Below are 15491 nucleotides of genomic sequence, written 5' to 3' on the forward strand. Positions count from 1 at the left end.
TTTTTTTCCATATTTATAAACTAATTTTTGGCTGAGATATGACCGTTTTCATTAATTCTGACTGAAAATATTGAACACTACCATTTTTAGCCACTAGATGGCACTCTAGTAGTATGGCATGCCGTTGCGTCATGTAATAGGTAAAAGTGGCTATTAATGACACAATCGGCTTGCCACAGCCTGCCACATTCATCCAGCTTGCCTGGAGTAACTGTCAATCAGCTTCATTTTGCGGCGCCGCACTGGTGAAATGTAGCTGATTTGACCGTCAAAGTGCATTTATTAAGTAAAAGGTCAACTGAGACGCACCTTTACTATAATGTCGAACAAACTAATAATTGTTTTTAGGTAGATATCTTGTTAAAGTTCAAAGAAATGCGGAGGCTCGTCCCTCTGTACGTGCCCGCTTTTGCAAATCAGGTTTTGAAATGCAGCTGATTTGACCATCAAAGTGCATTTATTAAGGAAAAGTTAGACTGAGACACACCTTTACTATAATTTCGAGCAAATAAATAATTGTTTTTAAGTGTTAATCTTGTTAAATTTGTGTTAAAGTCCTCCCGGGCACGCTACCGCAGCTGCCATTTGGCAGCTAATCAATTTTTGGCACGCCACCAGCTCACATTTCTGGGTTGTCAGTGGTGACGCATAATAGTTGCGACTTATAGGGCGGAGCGACGTGTACGGCAGAAAATACGCCACTCATTATTTCCTGATCATATAAATTTGATCAAATATAACCATAATGTTATTAATGCTTAAAAAAATGTGTGTTTGAGACCAACTACAAAAAATGAAGACTTTGTTGCTTGTGTAAACTTTGTTTGGATGTCACATTTGTGATGTAAGATTATTTTCTTGGAACATCAGTCTTGTTGTTCCACTCTTTACATCCCGTGAAGCATCCACATGTCAATATTTACACATGATTCACTAATGCAAATGGCACTGCTGATATGCATCATCCATCATTGTGCAGAAATTCCTAATTATTTATCACAAAATAAAGATTTGCATGGTGCAAAAGAACAGAAAATGTTATGATCAAAAGAGCTGTTTTAGTGAACAGGGAATGTTTACTTGTAACCCTGCAGTAAAAAGACAGTGAACAATTTGGTGAATAACTATTTTGAGCCACTTTAACAACAGTTCTGTGCTAGGGTAAAATAAATAAATAAATAAATAAAATGGGAGGGGGGTTGGTGCCCAACCTGAACTCGTTGAGTCCATCGATTATTCGATTGTAAGCCAGAGCTCTCTGACTGGCATCTGCTGACCGCCGACTCATCTTCATGGCCTTGAGAGGGACACAAAACACACAGTTTTAGACATTTGGCACAGAGGCTATTAAATGGAGGAATTTGTGAGGGAGGAGACACAAAAGGGATGAGCAGAAAGTGGGACTGAGGATAAAACGGAGTGATTCAGAGCTGGACGGTTCCAGCAGCGCAAACAACAGAGATTTACAAAGTACTGACCGGTCAGTCTGACACCAACGCAAGCTTTGCATTACATTTGGCAACACTACAACAGCAGTCTTATCTCCTTCGTGTTAACCAGGTTACTGATTTACAATATTAATGTAATAAAACGTTAGCCTGCGATAAACAATTGACCGGGAATATACCTGCTCGATGGCACTCTTGAGTTTGTTCATGTGGCTTTCGAACAGAGGGAAGTGGGAGAAGAAGAAATCCTGGAAGCGGCTGTCCTCTTCTGGGTTGGAGGACAGCGTGAAGATGACTCCGATGGCGATCTTCTTCTTCCGCATCACCCCCAGGCTCTGAGCTCCACTTTCATCAGACATGTTGAAGCTCTCCTCTACCGACCTGATCAGAGAAAGAGTTCACACATCAAAGCATGAAGGAAGGCAAAACTAAGGGTGCAACCATATTGTGCTATTTGAAAAGCTTTGATCTCATCTTTTATATTACTTTGTTCTTACATAGTCTGCTGTAATTTTACAACAATTAAAAACTAATATTTAGTTAAAAGACAGAAGAACTGGAAACTTAAATGTTTTTAATAAGCAACTAAAACACAAGTTTTGAGTTTTAGTCTGTTTTCTTGTTGCAGCTGGTAAACTAGATGCTCTGGTGCTGTTGAACTGGAGCGCTGGGAAGATACTCAGAAGCTGACAGCTGAGTTTATAGTTGAAGGGCCAACACAACATCCTGTTTAGTCACAGTCCTGTTAGGGATCAGTTATTAGTACACAGCAGCAGTGTCTGTGTCATTTTCCCAGCTGCCTGCTGGATTCTGAGGAAGTCCACGCAGGATCAACTTTACAAAGGCCAGACGGAGGCCCTGAACAGGGACGGCAGTGACCGACAGACTCGATGTGACTGATGGAGCAAGTTGTGTCTGATTAAAGTGTGCGATTGCCCGAGTGCTTTAGGGCTGAATATACAGTATGTAATATCAAATATTATACGTCTTAGCAGCTTGTTTAGTGGCAAAACAAAGTGGATTTAGACACTATTTGGGTGTCTTACAAACCACTAAGTCAATGGTTAAAATGACTTTCTAAGAGTACCAGTATATACAGTACATTTACTTTTTGTGTGTGAACACTTATGAAGTATTCACACTATTGTGATCAATTGTTATTTAGTATATTTGTTAGAATCTTTCTCGTTCCACAATTTTTGTGGTATTTCAACAAATCATAAATCAAAACATTCAGCTCATTCAGGAGAAGGGTGCTTTTGGTATTGGTGCAACTTTAGCTTTTTGAAATATTTAGCCTTTTCTGCCACTTTTTTCCCCTCATGAAAAATTAATTGAGCTCCTTTTACATCCTTCAAATCTTTAGATCTGTTTACAACTGTTTACAGCTTTCATATTTTGTTCTGATTCAGCTTCTTTCAGCTTCCTTGTGCAAATTAAAAATTCTCAGCTACTTTCAGCTACTTTCAGCTGTTTTTTCAGCTGTTCTGTGCTGCTTTCAGATTGTTTCTACTAACTACAACATGTGTGTGCTTCTTCTAACTCCTTTCTGCTAATTTCAGCTTCTTATGCTGCTTTCAGCTTATTTTTGCAAGTTTTACCTTTTACTGCTATTTTAGCTACTATTCAGCTGTTTTTATGCTAATTTTAGCTTTGTCAACTAATTCTGCATTTTTTGCACTCATTTGAACTTTTTCAGCCCAGTAAAAATGTGCTCTCTTCACTTCCTTCTGGTTATTTAAGCTTCTTTCTGCCTTTGTAGCTACTTTTCAGCTGTTTATTGCTAATTTAAACTTTTTTCAGAAAATTTCCACTATTTTGTGCTCATTTCTGCATCTGTCAGCAAATGTATTCTGTCTGTTTTCTTCTGTTAATTTAAGCTTGTTTTACCTTTTCAGCTACCTTTTTGGCATTGTTTAGCTAATTTCAGCCGTTTTCAGATAAATTAAAGTTTTAATGAAAATTCCTGCTACTTTCAGCCAAATTAACTTATTTCTGCTAATTTCAGCTTATGCTCCTTTCAGTTGATTTCTGCTAGTTTCAGCTTTTTTGCTATTTAAGCTACTATTTAGCTGTTTTTGTGCTAAATTTAGCTTTTACAGTTAATGCCACATTTTTTAGCTCATTTCACCTCTTTCCACTTCTTTCTGGTAGTGTAAGCTTCTTTCTGCCTTTTTAACTACTTTTTAGCTGTTTTTTGCCAATTTATTCCTTCATTTTAGCTAATTTCTTATTTTTTGTGCTCATTTCTTCTCATTTAAACCTAATTCAGCAAGTATGTGTTCTTTCTGATTTTTTATGCGAAGTTAAGCTTGTTCTTCCATTTCAGCTACATTTCAGCTGTTTTTCAGCAAGTTCTTTAGCAATAAGCATTCACACTGCATTTTCACAGGAAATGCAATTTCTCTAGTTTCAAATGAACTGATGATGAAAATAATCTATTACACCAGCTTGTTTGAGCGAAATACAAGCACGTCGGCCTCTTTTGTTCCAAAATGAATTTCAGTTTCTATTAATTTGTTTGTATTTTAATTTGCATTGAGGGCTTCAAACAGGTGTGTTTGTACGCATGAGTTCACGTGTCTCACCATCGAGGGAAAACGCCGTTCTCCAAGCTGGTGGTTTGACTGCGGAGCCATCGGCGCTGGTAGCTGGACGCACAGCTGCTGTTCAAAGAGGAGCCCGGGGACGGGAAGGGAGTGATCAACAGGCTGCTCAGAGAGGCTGGAAGGACACGAGCAGGAATGGAAAGAAGAGCCAAGGAGGAGAGAAAAGAGCCAAAATGAGTAGGAGTTGCACAGAGGGGAACGGGGAACAGATGGAGGGAATGGTGGGTGGCAAGAATAAAGGGATAAGAGTGAGTCAGACAGAAACTGCGTAGGGTTATCAATTTACAATGAGACATCCTTCACACACATAAACTGGAAAGAATGAGGCACAGTAGGTGTCCCTAATGTGAAAAATAAATCCTTCAAAAAGGTGCAAAAAATGAATGACACAAACCCAGACCTATTTCCTTGTTAAGAAAACAACCTTTAAATACTGAACAACTTTCTTACAAGATCGATCTAATATCAGACAGTTACAAGTTGAAGATTTCCACCAAAACTTGGCGTGACAATGAAAACCTACACACACACACACACACACACACACACACACTCCATGTAAAGGTCCATGACCACAGGGTTATTTACATTATCGACAGCAATCTCTGATCTCAGCATGTTAACAAAACTACTGCAATGTGATTAAAAAGGTGGATGAAAGTGAACATTTTGCACATTAGAAATTTATGCTGGTAAGAAAATCAGACAGGAAAATCTGAGTGGATGTGGAACATGAATGTTTGCATGCATGCATGCCCGTCTGTCAGAGCTGAATAAAGAAATCTCTGGCTTTAAACACAGTGGGGGGGGGGGGGGGGGTGAAGATGAGAGGAAGAAGCTTAAATTAGAAGCTCATTTGCTAGTAGCTGGTTTAAAGAGCTGCTATATTTATTCAGGTCCATGTGACCCATGCTTGAGCAAAGAAAGCAACGCAAGTGCCAAATGGATGTGCGGATGGTTGTAAAGGAAAGTGGATAGAGGGCAGAGGGGGCTTTTAGAGGTCAGTTTCTGTAGAACACGACTGAAGAAGCTACAGTGGTGCTAGAAACTTTGAACCCTTTAAAAGTGTCTATATTTCTGCAGGCGATATGACCGATAACATCATCAGATTTTCACACAAGTCCTAAACGTAGATAAAGAGAACTCAGTTCAACAAATGAGACAAAAATATTATACTTGGTCATTGATTTATTGAGGAAAATGATCCAATATTAAATATTTGTGAGTGGTAAAAGTATGTGAACCTTTGCTTTCAGTGTCTGGTGTGACCCCCCTGTGCATCAATAACTGCAACTAAATGTTTCTGGTAAGAGTTGATCAGTCCTGCACACCAGCTTGGAGGAATTTTAAACCATTCATAGCTCAGAACAGCTTCAACTCTGGATGTTGGTGGTTTCCTCACATTAACTGCAGCTTCAGGTCCTTCCACAACATCTGGATTGGATTAAGTTCAAGACTTTGACTTGGCCATTCTGAAACATGAACTTTACTCTTCTTGAACCGTTCTTTGGTAGAACCACTTGTGGTCATTGTGTTGCTGCATGACCCACTTTGAGGTTCAGTTCATGGACAGATGTTCTGACATTTTTCTTTAAAATTCTCTGATATAATTCAGAATTTATTGTTCCATCAATGATGGCGAGCAGTCCTGGCCCAGATGCAGCAAAACAGGCCCAAACCATGACGCTACCACCACCATGTTTCACAGATGGGATAAGGTTCTTATGCAGGAATGCATTCTTTCTCCAAACATAACACTTTTCATTTAAACCAAAAAGTTCTATTTTGGTCTCATCTATCCACAAAACATTCTTTCAACAGTCTTCTGGTTCGTCCACGTGATCTTTAGCAAACTGCAGATGAGCAGCAATGTTCTTTTTGGAGAGCAGTGGCTTCTCCTTCAACCACGCCATGCACACCATTGTTGTTCAGTGTTCTCCTGATGGTGGACTCATGAACATTAACATCAGTCAATGTGGGAGAGGCCTTCAGTTGTTAGAAGTTACTCTGGGCTCCTTTGTGACCTCCCTGACTATTCCACGCCTTGCTCTTCAAGTGATCTTTGTTGGTCCACCACTCCTGGGGAGGGTGTAGTGGACTAAGCCTGATGTCAAAACTGACCAGATGGACAGAAACTGTCATTTCATTGATTTGAATCCAGAAATACAGTTTGACCCATCCTGAGACTTTCTGTCTTGAATTAATCAAGTGGAAAAGACAATTCTCTATGATCATTACTATTTTACAAATGTTTGATAATCAAATTGTGTTAGTTCAAACAATGTTTACGTGTTGAAGTGAACTACTCATTTTTATTTACTTAAACAGTAGTAATGATTTTTAGTCCTCAATTCAAAGTGAAATCAAGTTAGAGAACATTAGAGAGTAATGATTCAATTTCTTGATTTTTCTGTCTTCAATGAGCAAATTTGTAAGTGTGTTAAAGTTCAAGCTTCGGTCAACTAGAAAGTTTACTGAAAAGAAATGTCATGTTTAACTTTTACAGCAAGATACAGGAGAGGTGGCACCACGAAGTCTGGTTTTTCCATGATATCTTTCTGTCTGTTCTTAAACAATCCTTGACTTTCCATAACACCTTACATCACAAACCACACCTCTGTTCTGGTCCATCCACCAATCAAAAAGCTCTCAAATGAACCGGAAGTATAGCCCGTTTAAATGTGGCAACTTCCCAGTTCAACAGTAGAGTTCAAGAGTTTTGGGATCCAGAAGGCAGAGAGTTTGGGAGTTCATGAATGCAAAACGCAGGCATTCATGGATGCTGCTAAACCAAACAAGCTGAACCAGAGACGATTTTGGGAATTATAACTTCTGTTTGGATAACCTCGCACGGCTCTCTAGGTATTTGGCTGTTCTCACTGAGACGCTGAACAGTGGTTGGAAGTGAGACTCCACACCGGAACTGATCTATCTTCAGAAAAGGTAAAAGTCGACCTTCACCAAAAGTGTACTGTTTGGGACAAGCTGAGTTCCGAAGGAGCGTGCACGTTCTGGTTAAAACAGATAAATTCCCTCACACATCTCTCTGTAAGATAAATCTCAATTTTCCATCTTTAAACTCTCCTTTCTGCTAGAAAACTAATCCAGATGTTTTCATTAATGTCTGTGGTGATGCAACGGAAAACCATGGCCGTATGGTTTCCTAGTTGTAAAACTGATTAATTATATGTTGTTGTTTTCATATTTTGCCAAATTAATGTAAATGTTTGATGTTAAACTTTGATTCTGTAAAATAAATGACCGCATTCATTTTGATGGGTCAAAGAAAAATGACGTCTCACGTTACATTTCATTGAATTCAATGCACGTTTTATCCAGTCCAGAAAGATGAGTGAACCCGTTTTAATTGATGAATATATCAGCATCTGTTCATCTACAAGGGTAACAATGGTCTTGAATTTCCTCCATTTGTACACAATCTGTCTGACTGTGGATTGGTGGAGTCCAAACTCTACAGATGGTTTTGTAACTTTTTCCAGCCTAATGAGCATCAACGACTCTTTTTCTGAGCTCCTCAGAAATCTCCTTTGTTCCTGCCATGATCCACTTCCACAAACATGTGAAGAGCAGACTTTGATAGATCCCTGTTCTATAAATCAAACAGGGTGCCCACTCACACCATTTCATCATCCCATTGATTGAAAACACCCGACTCTAACTTCACCTTCAAATTAACTGCTAATCCTAGAGGTTCACATTCTTTAGCCACTCACAAATATGTAATATTGGATCATTTTGCTCAACAAATAAATGATCATGTATAATATTTTTGTCTCATTTGTCTAACTGGGTTCTCTTCATCTACTTTTAGGACTTGTGTGGAAATCTGATGATGTTTTAAGTCATATTTATGCAGAAATATAGAAAAATCATAAAGGGTTCACAAACATTCATGCATGCAAATATCCCAATACTCCAGTCCACCTTTGATTACCATTATTCTGTTTACTTAAATGCCTTTCAGATTTAAAGTACTTAAAAGTGATGATGTTTTCAAACAAATCTTTTGCACTGCATTTTTTATTCACATCAGCCTTCTGAGGAAACAAGCAGACCGTTTTAAGGAGGAAAAAACTTTGCTTATGTGCTCTTTTTGCACAAGCACTCTTAAAGTTTCTGTTGGTTGTGTAACAGCCAGTCATGTGAACTTGGTAAGTGAAGTCAAAGCAGGTCAACCACACGCACACAGGAAGTGCATAGGAAAAAACACATGTTCAATTGCAGTATCACATGCATTCCGGAAAGTTCACATCAGGAAAAGAAAATATTTTTAGAAGCCTATGTTTGACTTGGAAAAGCAAAAGTAAATATAATGTTGCTGTTCTGTTTTACTAGCTCTGTCCTCTTCAGAATAAATCTAAAAACAGTTCCAACCTCAGCCAAAGAACTCAAAGCTGCTCCGAGTGTGGGACAATCCAGGCTTTGGGTGCAAGTCTCATTAACGTACCTGACCTGGCGATGCCACTGTCCCTCTCGTCGTGCAGACCTCGGCCTGGCATGTCCATTGGGTGACTGTGGCCTGGAAGAATCAAAGTGTGAGAAGAGGTGAAAAAGACAAAATGTTTAAAGTTGAGTGAAAAAACAAAAAAGTAAGAGTGAAAGACAAAAAGATGACACTAACTCCTGAACCTGTGATTAATAAAACAGAACTCAGATATGTGTAAGATGCACTTAGCACCATTTATCTAAAGAATTGTAGTGTCATCTTTAACATCCCATGTCCAAGATAAAACAAGTCCAATTTTACTGCAAAGTAGCCGAGCAGTTCTTCAGCTGAGCATCAAACATTTTGCAACTCTTGTAACAAGAAGTGTTACCGGAAAAACAAAACAACGCTATTGTTGAATTAGGCTGTTTCTCATAAACTCGCTCTTACCATCAACAAAATCTGCTACAGACTTTCAAAAATCTTTCAACATTTTATTAACTCTTAAAAACTAAAGTAAAATGTGGAAAAACACACAGACAGATCAGAAAATGAAGATTTGCACACTGCAGGACTTCACTTTTGGCCAATTCATTGGCACCAGGTAACAAAAGATATTAGCTCAACACCTGGTAATACAATAAATGAGTCAAAAGTGAAGTCCTGCAGTGTGCAAGCCTTTATTCCTGATTTTTCTATTCAATTTCCTGCATTAGGCTAGACGGCTACAAATTTTAAAATGTGAAAAACATCGATATGTTTCACAGCAGGGAGGCGTGAAAACGACAAACAGCATATGAGTGAAAAAGCTACAGAGCGTGCCAATGTGAGGCCGATTAAAACTAAATGATGAATAGAAATAATAGAAGGACACTCACTATTATAGAAAGAGCACAAGTTCTATCTCCATGTGAAAGGTAAAAGTGACAACTAATGACACTTGAAGTTCATGTTTAATGTGCTGTAGCAACATTTCAGAGCCTTTAGGTGGTCAGATTCTAAGTAAACGCCAATAAATCAAACATGAGTCTGATTAATCAATTGAGACCCTAAATGATACAACCAAAAAAGTACAACAATGTCAGAAATACAACGAACATATAAAATAAAAATAATTAAACTGAGAAGACCTCCAAAAGGCAGCAAGACCGTACACAACTTATAAGAAAAACAAATTATCCACAGACAAACAAAGAATTTGCACAGCACTGTTGCATTATGACACTAGTTGGGAAAATAATTGTAATTCTTTAACAAATGAAGAAACAAAAACCCAAGTTATTTTGAATGCAAATGTTACAAAATGAACACGACTAATGTAACCACAACATTTTTATATAGAAACAGCCTGATGTTCAGCATGTGTGACAATGTGTGATAAATGACGGAGAAAACCCCAGTGTGACTCTAATAAAAGCCTATTTAGCAAGTGGATGTGTCTGAATAGCCCAAGGTTAAAAAAAAAAAAAATGGAGGAAGTGTTGATGACCATCTTTTCTGCATTTTTGAATGAAAACCAACAAATCATTTTAAACTGAACTGACAGTTAAACTGTTTAACTTCATTCATGTCCATTAATAAAGCCTGGAAGAGAAAAGCAGAGAATTCAAATGCAACTAACTAATTCAAATAAAGCCTAGTAGAAGCATTAAAGATACAGTCAAAGTGTGTTTGTGAATTTTACAGGGAAAAGTAGAAAAAGAGGTACCACTTTACAATAAGGCTCCCCTTATAGATGGCTAATAAATAGTTTAAAGATAAGTTAATTCCTCTATAAACACTTTATAAATCATTAATAATAGGTTTATTTTGCATTAATTAAGGGTGAGAAAGAGACCAAACTGACCAGTTTCTTGCGTGAGTGAGAAATAGTGAGCCAAATCTGCCACCTATATATTTAATCTAGAGTTGTTATATTAAACATTTCAGACTAAGTTACTACCTTGTAAGCATAATAAGCATTTGTAAACCTAATGTTTTTAGGATATAACATTAGGTGTATACTTATACACAGTGATATGTGATACACATATCTATATCTATGCAGTGATAAAAGTACAATATTATACGCTAAAAAATAGGTTTACAAATGCTTGTGCTTACAAGGTAGTAACTTAGTCCCTTAACTAATGCATAATAAGCAGTTATTAATGATTTATAAACTGTTTATAGAGGAATTAATAACATATCTATAAAATATTTATTAGCCATCTATAAGGGGAGCCTTATTGTAAAGTAGTACCAAAAAAGAAACTAAAGTAATGACTAATGCTACAGTGACCGACACCCGTGAACCCCATGCATTTTATAAACATGCAATACACCTGGGTCAGATACTACTGGCTGGTTTATTTATGATTTTTTTTTGTTTTAGTTTTTTTTTTTAAGAACTCCCTTTGGCTTTCAAGTAAAGTTGTTTTACTGGACCCTGCCAGAAGGAAGACGTCTGAAATAATACATACCTCCTGTGATTTACAAGATATGCAAGAGTTAAGTATTTCAGGTGGGGATTACATACTGGTACCATCTTTTAGGTCAAAATGTTCAAACAAGACTTTTTTAATGGAAGCAACCTATTTGTTTATTAAATCTTCAGCCTCAACTATATGACCCAGGTTGTTTGTAGATGTTGTGCGACTGCGTGCCATTATTGCTACCGCCACTTGTAATGCAAGAATCAACACACATGCAATGCCGCATCCTGAAAAACCACTACTGAACCAACTACAGCTTCTACGCATACATGCAACTGGCACACAGCGGTTGTAGCCAGTTTGGAGCGCCAACCTGAAAAGAAAGATGCGCTCTTGATGAGGCGCAGCGGGCCCTGTTCAGAGAAGGCCCGTCGAGGGCTGCAGAGCTGAGAAAATCCTGGGCCGGACAAACAAAACACATGGAAGAGAAAAAAAAAATAAAGGGAGAGGAAGAAAACAAAAGACAAAAACATGAGCCATGATTAGCAAACAAATATAGAGGAAAGATGGAAGTATCCTGCCCGATCATCTCGTTAGTTACAGGAGATTTTTAGTTTCTAGTTGGCGATTGTCTTCTGTCAGTGAGACAAACAAGACAGTAAATATCACTCACAGAAAACACAGCTTATTACTCATATTCCTATATATTATGATCATGATTTGGGGTTTTTAACTTAGATTTGCCAAATTGCTCATGTTCTGTCTTTTCTGTGAGGATGAGGAAGTAAATACACAAAAGAATAGAGCTGATTTTTAATATTAAAGACATGTATCTATATCTTTCTAATATGTGCGTTTTTAGTTTCTAACCCTGAGACAATTGCCGTCTATAAACTTAAAATGGTGAGAGTTTCACCACAGCAATGAGTGCAATCATCATTAGACTAAGGGAAGCACTAAAAGCATCAGCAGAGTTGGACAGGAGAGTTGACTAAACCGTTTCCTCAAAAATCATGTGCTTTCAGGGGCAGTTTTGACGTCTCTGCTCACAAGACGAGGGAGAACGTAAGAAAGAGAGCTGCTGAACGAGTCTTTCCAGTGTGGTTTGTATTTAAACCAGGAATGCCGAAAGGTCACAGGAGCTGCTGCGTTGTTTTGGTTACCTATGTTGCCTAAAAGACTGCTGGGCCCTGCGTTCTGATCTGGCCTTAGGGTGTTGCTGTCTGGTCCAATAAACTCCAGACTGTCTTGTAACCTGTGGGGGATGAAACAGAAAACAAGCAACAAAAACAAACAAAAGGGTTAATGTGAATGTTTTTCAACCATAAATTTGATTGATTATCTCAGCTTCTGAAAGAAATCTTTCATAAACAGAATGTCATGACAACAGCTGTCAATCAATCCATTAGGCTCGTCAGCGACTGACCAATCGGCGATCGCAATTTGTCCCCAAGTGAAACGCCCCTTACCTGCAGCAGCTGCACCCTCTTTTCCTCTCCCAACAATGTTGAGATTTTGCATTACAGATGCCTCATGAGCAGCTGAATACAACAGTGATAAACTGGAACTACCACAAGTTCTTCTGTATGAAGGAAACTGCAAGGAAATCTTCCTTTTTTTTGGTCATAATTACATTGTATGCTTAATGGTTGAATGAAATGCTTGAAGCTAGTTGTGGTTTGTTTTGTGCGTTTTGTATGTAGATATTTGTTGCAACTTCTGGTTGCACAAGCTTTGCTTGCTATGATCAGTTAACACTAAACCGACTTTGCATAAAGTGTCTAATAAGTTGTGAAATGTACAATTTTTACTATTACCTACTGAATTTCACTGAAAATTATTGCCATGTGTCACTCTGCAGCATGAAAACATCTACTGCAGTAAGTACTTTAAGTTATTAGTATCTGAACTTTATTTTGCCTTAATATTGGCTGATAAGGTAACAATGCCTCAGGTAACGCTGTGAGCTTCATTACCTCAGCCTTTACAGCAACCTTGTTTGTTTATGGGAGGTTAGCTCATCCTGGGTTACATTTCTGCGTGGGCGGAGAAATCTTATCATTCACGTCATTTCAATTCAATTCAGTTCAGTTTATTTATATAGTGCCAAGTCACAACAGAAATCTCAGGGCACTGCACAGAAACATTCATATTTAAAAAATAACAAGTTAACACTATTTATCTGAGGAGCAGACTGCTTTGAGTTTAACTCCATCGCAGAACTCTCATCTTGAGCAAGCATGAAGGCGACAGTGGAAAAGAAAAACTCCCTCATGAGGAAGCAACCTTTAGCAGAACAGGCTCAGGACAAGCAGTCAACTGCTTCAACCGGCTGGGTTTGAGAGGAACAGATACACAATGGCAGGTCAAGAATCACATAAGATAGAAATAGTGTGAAATGAAAACTATTCAATTTTAGCAAATGATTTAAGGAACTGAGGTCAATTAGTCCTCCAGCAGTCTAAGATAAAGACAGCATAACAAACCAAGCCTAACTATAGGATTTGTCAAAAAGGAAAGTCTGAAGTCCAGTCTTAAAACTGGACAATGTGTCAGCCTTATGGACAGAAACTGGAAGTTGGTTCCACAAGACAGGAGCCTGATAACTGAAAAATCTTCCTCCCATTTTGCTTTTGGAAACTCTAGGAACTGCAAGTAAACCTGCAGTCTGAGTGAAGTGCTCTGTTAGGAAAATATGGAACAACAAGATCTCAAATATAAGATGGAGCTAAGTTGTTGAGAGCTTTGTAGGTTAGAAGTAAGATTTTGAATTCAATTCTGGATTTGACAAGGAGCCAATGGAGAGAAGCTAAAACTGGAGAAATACGATATCTCCTACTAACTCCAGTTAAGACTCTGGCAGCAGCATCTTGGATTAACTGAAGACTTTTTAAAGAAGTATTTGGACACTCAGATAATAAACCATTGCAATAGTCCAGCCTAGATGTGACAAATGCATGAACCAGTTTTTCTGCATCATTTTTAAATAAGAGGTTTCTAATTTTAGCAATGTTACGCAGGTGGAAGAAGGCGGTTCTAGTAGCATTTTTAATGTGTGGGATAAAAGACATGTCCTGATCAAAAATAACACCAAGATTTTTAACATTCAAGCTGGAGGCCAGAATAATGCCGTCCAAGGAGGGTGAAAGACTGAAAAATTAATTCCTAAGGTGCTCAGGTCCAAAAACGAAAACCTCAATCTTGTCTGTAATCAAAAGCAGAAAATTTAGGGTCAACCAGGATTTTATGTCTGTAAGACAAGTGTAAGTAGCGGATAGGATTCATTGGGTTTCGTGGACAAATATAAATGTATTATCAGTATAACAATTAAAATTGATCCCATGTTGTTTAATAACTTTACCTAATGGAAGCATATACAAGATAAATAGTATTTGTCCAAGCACTGAACCTTGAGGAACTCCATGACTTACTTTGGTGTCTGATGAAGATTCCTTATTTAAGTTTACAAATTGGAATCTATCAGATAGATATGATTTAAACCAATTTACAACTGTTCCTGTAATTCCAAAATCATATTTGAGTCTCTGTAGTAAAATATTATGATTTCATTTGGAGTAAGCAAGCACAATTTCTTTATGTTTATTATTACAGTTGTCATGGGAAGCAGATGACGTGTGAATTAGCTTACGTGTTGAGGCTGCCGTACACACTGCTTCCCGTCCTGGCAGTGAAGACCTTACTCAGCATCAGCTGAGGTGGCGATCTGATATAAACACAGGGACAAAGATTATCAGCATGTGAGTTTATTTCCAAAACATAATTGTATGTCTGCCATATCCATCCTTATTGACCTCTAAAATAAACCATTTGAATTGAAAGAGTAGAATGAGTACAGCTGTAGTTATGAATGCTGCATTCAGCTGAGAGGTTCTGCTCCTACAAAATGTCCATGTGAACAAGTTTGCACAGGTCATGTGCAGCTTGAAACCTTCTGGTTCCCCCTTTGATGTGGTCCCCCCTCGACTACTAAAAGGTGGTGTTTCCAACTCTAGGTCCGTCCATTCTTGCCATAGTAAACAGTAAACAGTTTATCCACCGGCGTGGTGCCAAAATCCTTTAAACATGCTGCTGTCCAGCCTCTCCTGAAAAAAGCAAACCTTGACCCCTCAGTCGTTTCCAGCTACCAGCATGTCTCCAAACTCCCATTTGTTTCTAAAGTACTGGAGAAAATAGTCGAGTCCCAGTTGAAGTGCTTCCTGGAGGATCACACCATCTTAGAGCTTTTCCAATCTGGCTTCAAACCTCTCCACAGCACTGAAACTGCCCTGCTGAAGGTCTTTAACGACATCTTCAGATCCACAGATACCGGTGATTCTGTGCTGCTCGTCCTATTGGACCTCACAGCTGCCTTTGACACCATCGACCATGAGATCCTCATTGCTAGGTTGGAGCAGTGGGTGGGCGTCACAGGATCAGCCCTCAATTGGTTCAGATCTTACCTCACTGACAGATCCTTTTATGTCTCCATCAAGGATTTTAGTTCCGTAGAGGCAGAGCTTAAATGGGGGGTTCCGCAGGGGTCCATCCTGGGTCCCCTCCTATTCTCTTTATA

At 38.4% G+C, this 15491-nt stretch overlaps 1 protein-coding gene across 1 annotated transcript in view; it reads right to left on the bottom strand.

The window, feature by feature from the left end:
* The window catches only part of fnip1 (folliculin interacting protein 1), a 46803-nt gene that overhangs the window by 11612 nt on the left and 19700 nt on the right, over positions 1-15491 (bottom strand). Inside the window, exons 5-11 of the mRNA XM_037687867.1 lie at positions 14568-14642; positions 12082-12173; positions 11292-11375; positions 8526-8597; positions 4037-4172; positions 1628-1829; positions 1212-1297 (exon numbers count right to left, since the gene is read on the bottom strand). Of these exons, the coding sequence (XP_037543795.1) occupies positions 1212-1297; positions 1628-1829; positions 4037-4172; positions 8526-8597; positions 11292-11375; positions 12082-12173; positions 14568-14642 (747 nt within the window). The remainder of the gene's footprint in view (positions 1-1211; positions 1298-1627; positions 1830-4036; positions 4173-8525; positions 8598-11291; positions 11376-12081; positions 12174-14567; positions 14643-15491) is intronic.

The sequence above is a fragment of the Nematolebias whitei genome, chromosome 14 (genome assembly GCF_014905685.2).
Source record: "Nematolebias whitei isolate Nwh7 chromosome 14, NemWhi1, whole genome shotgun sequence".
Classification (NCBI taxonomy): domain Eukaryota; kingdom Metazoa; phylum Chordata; class Actinopteri; order Cyprinodontiformes; family Rivulidae; genus Nematolebias; species Nematolebias whitei.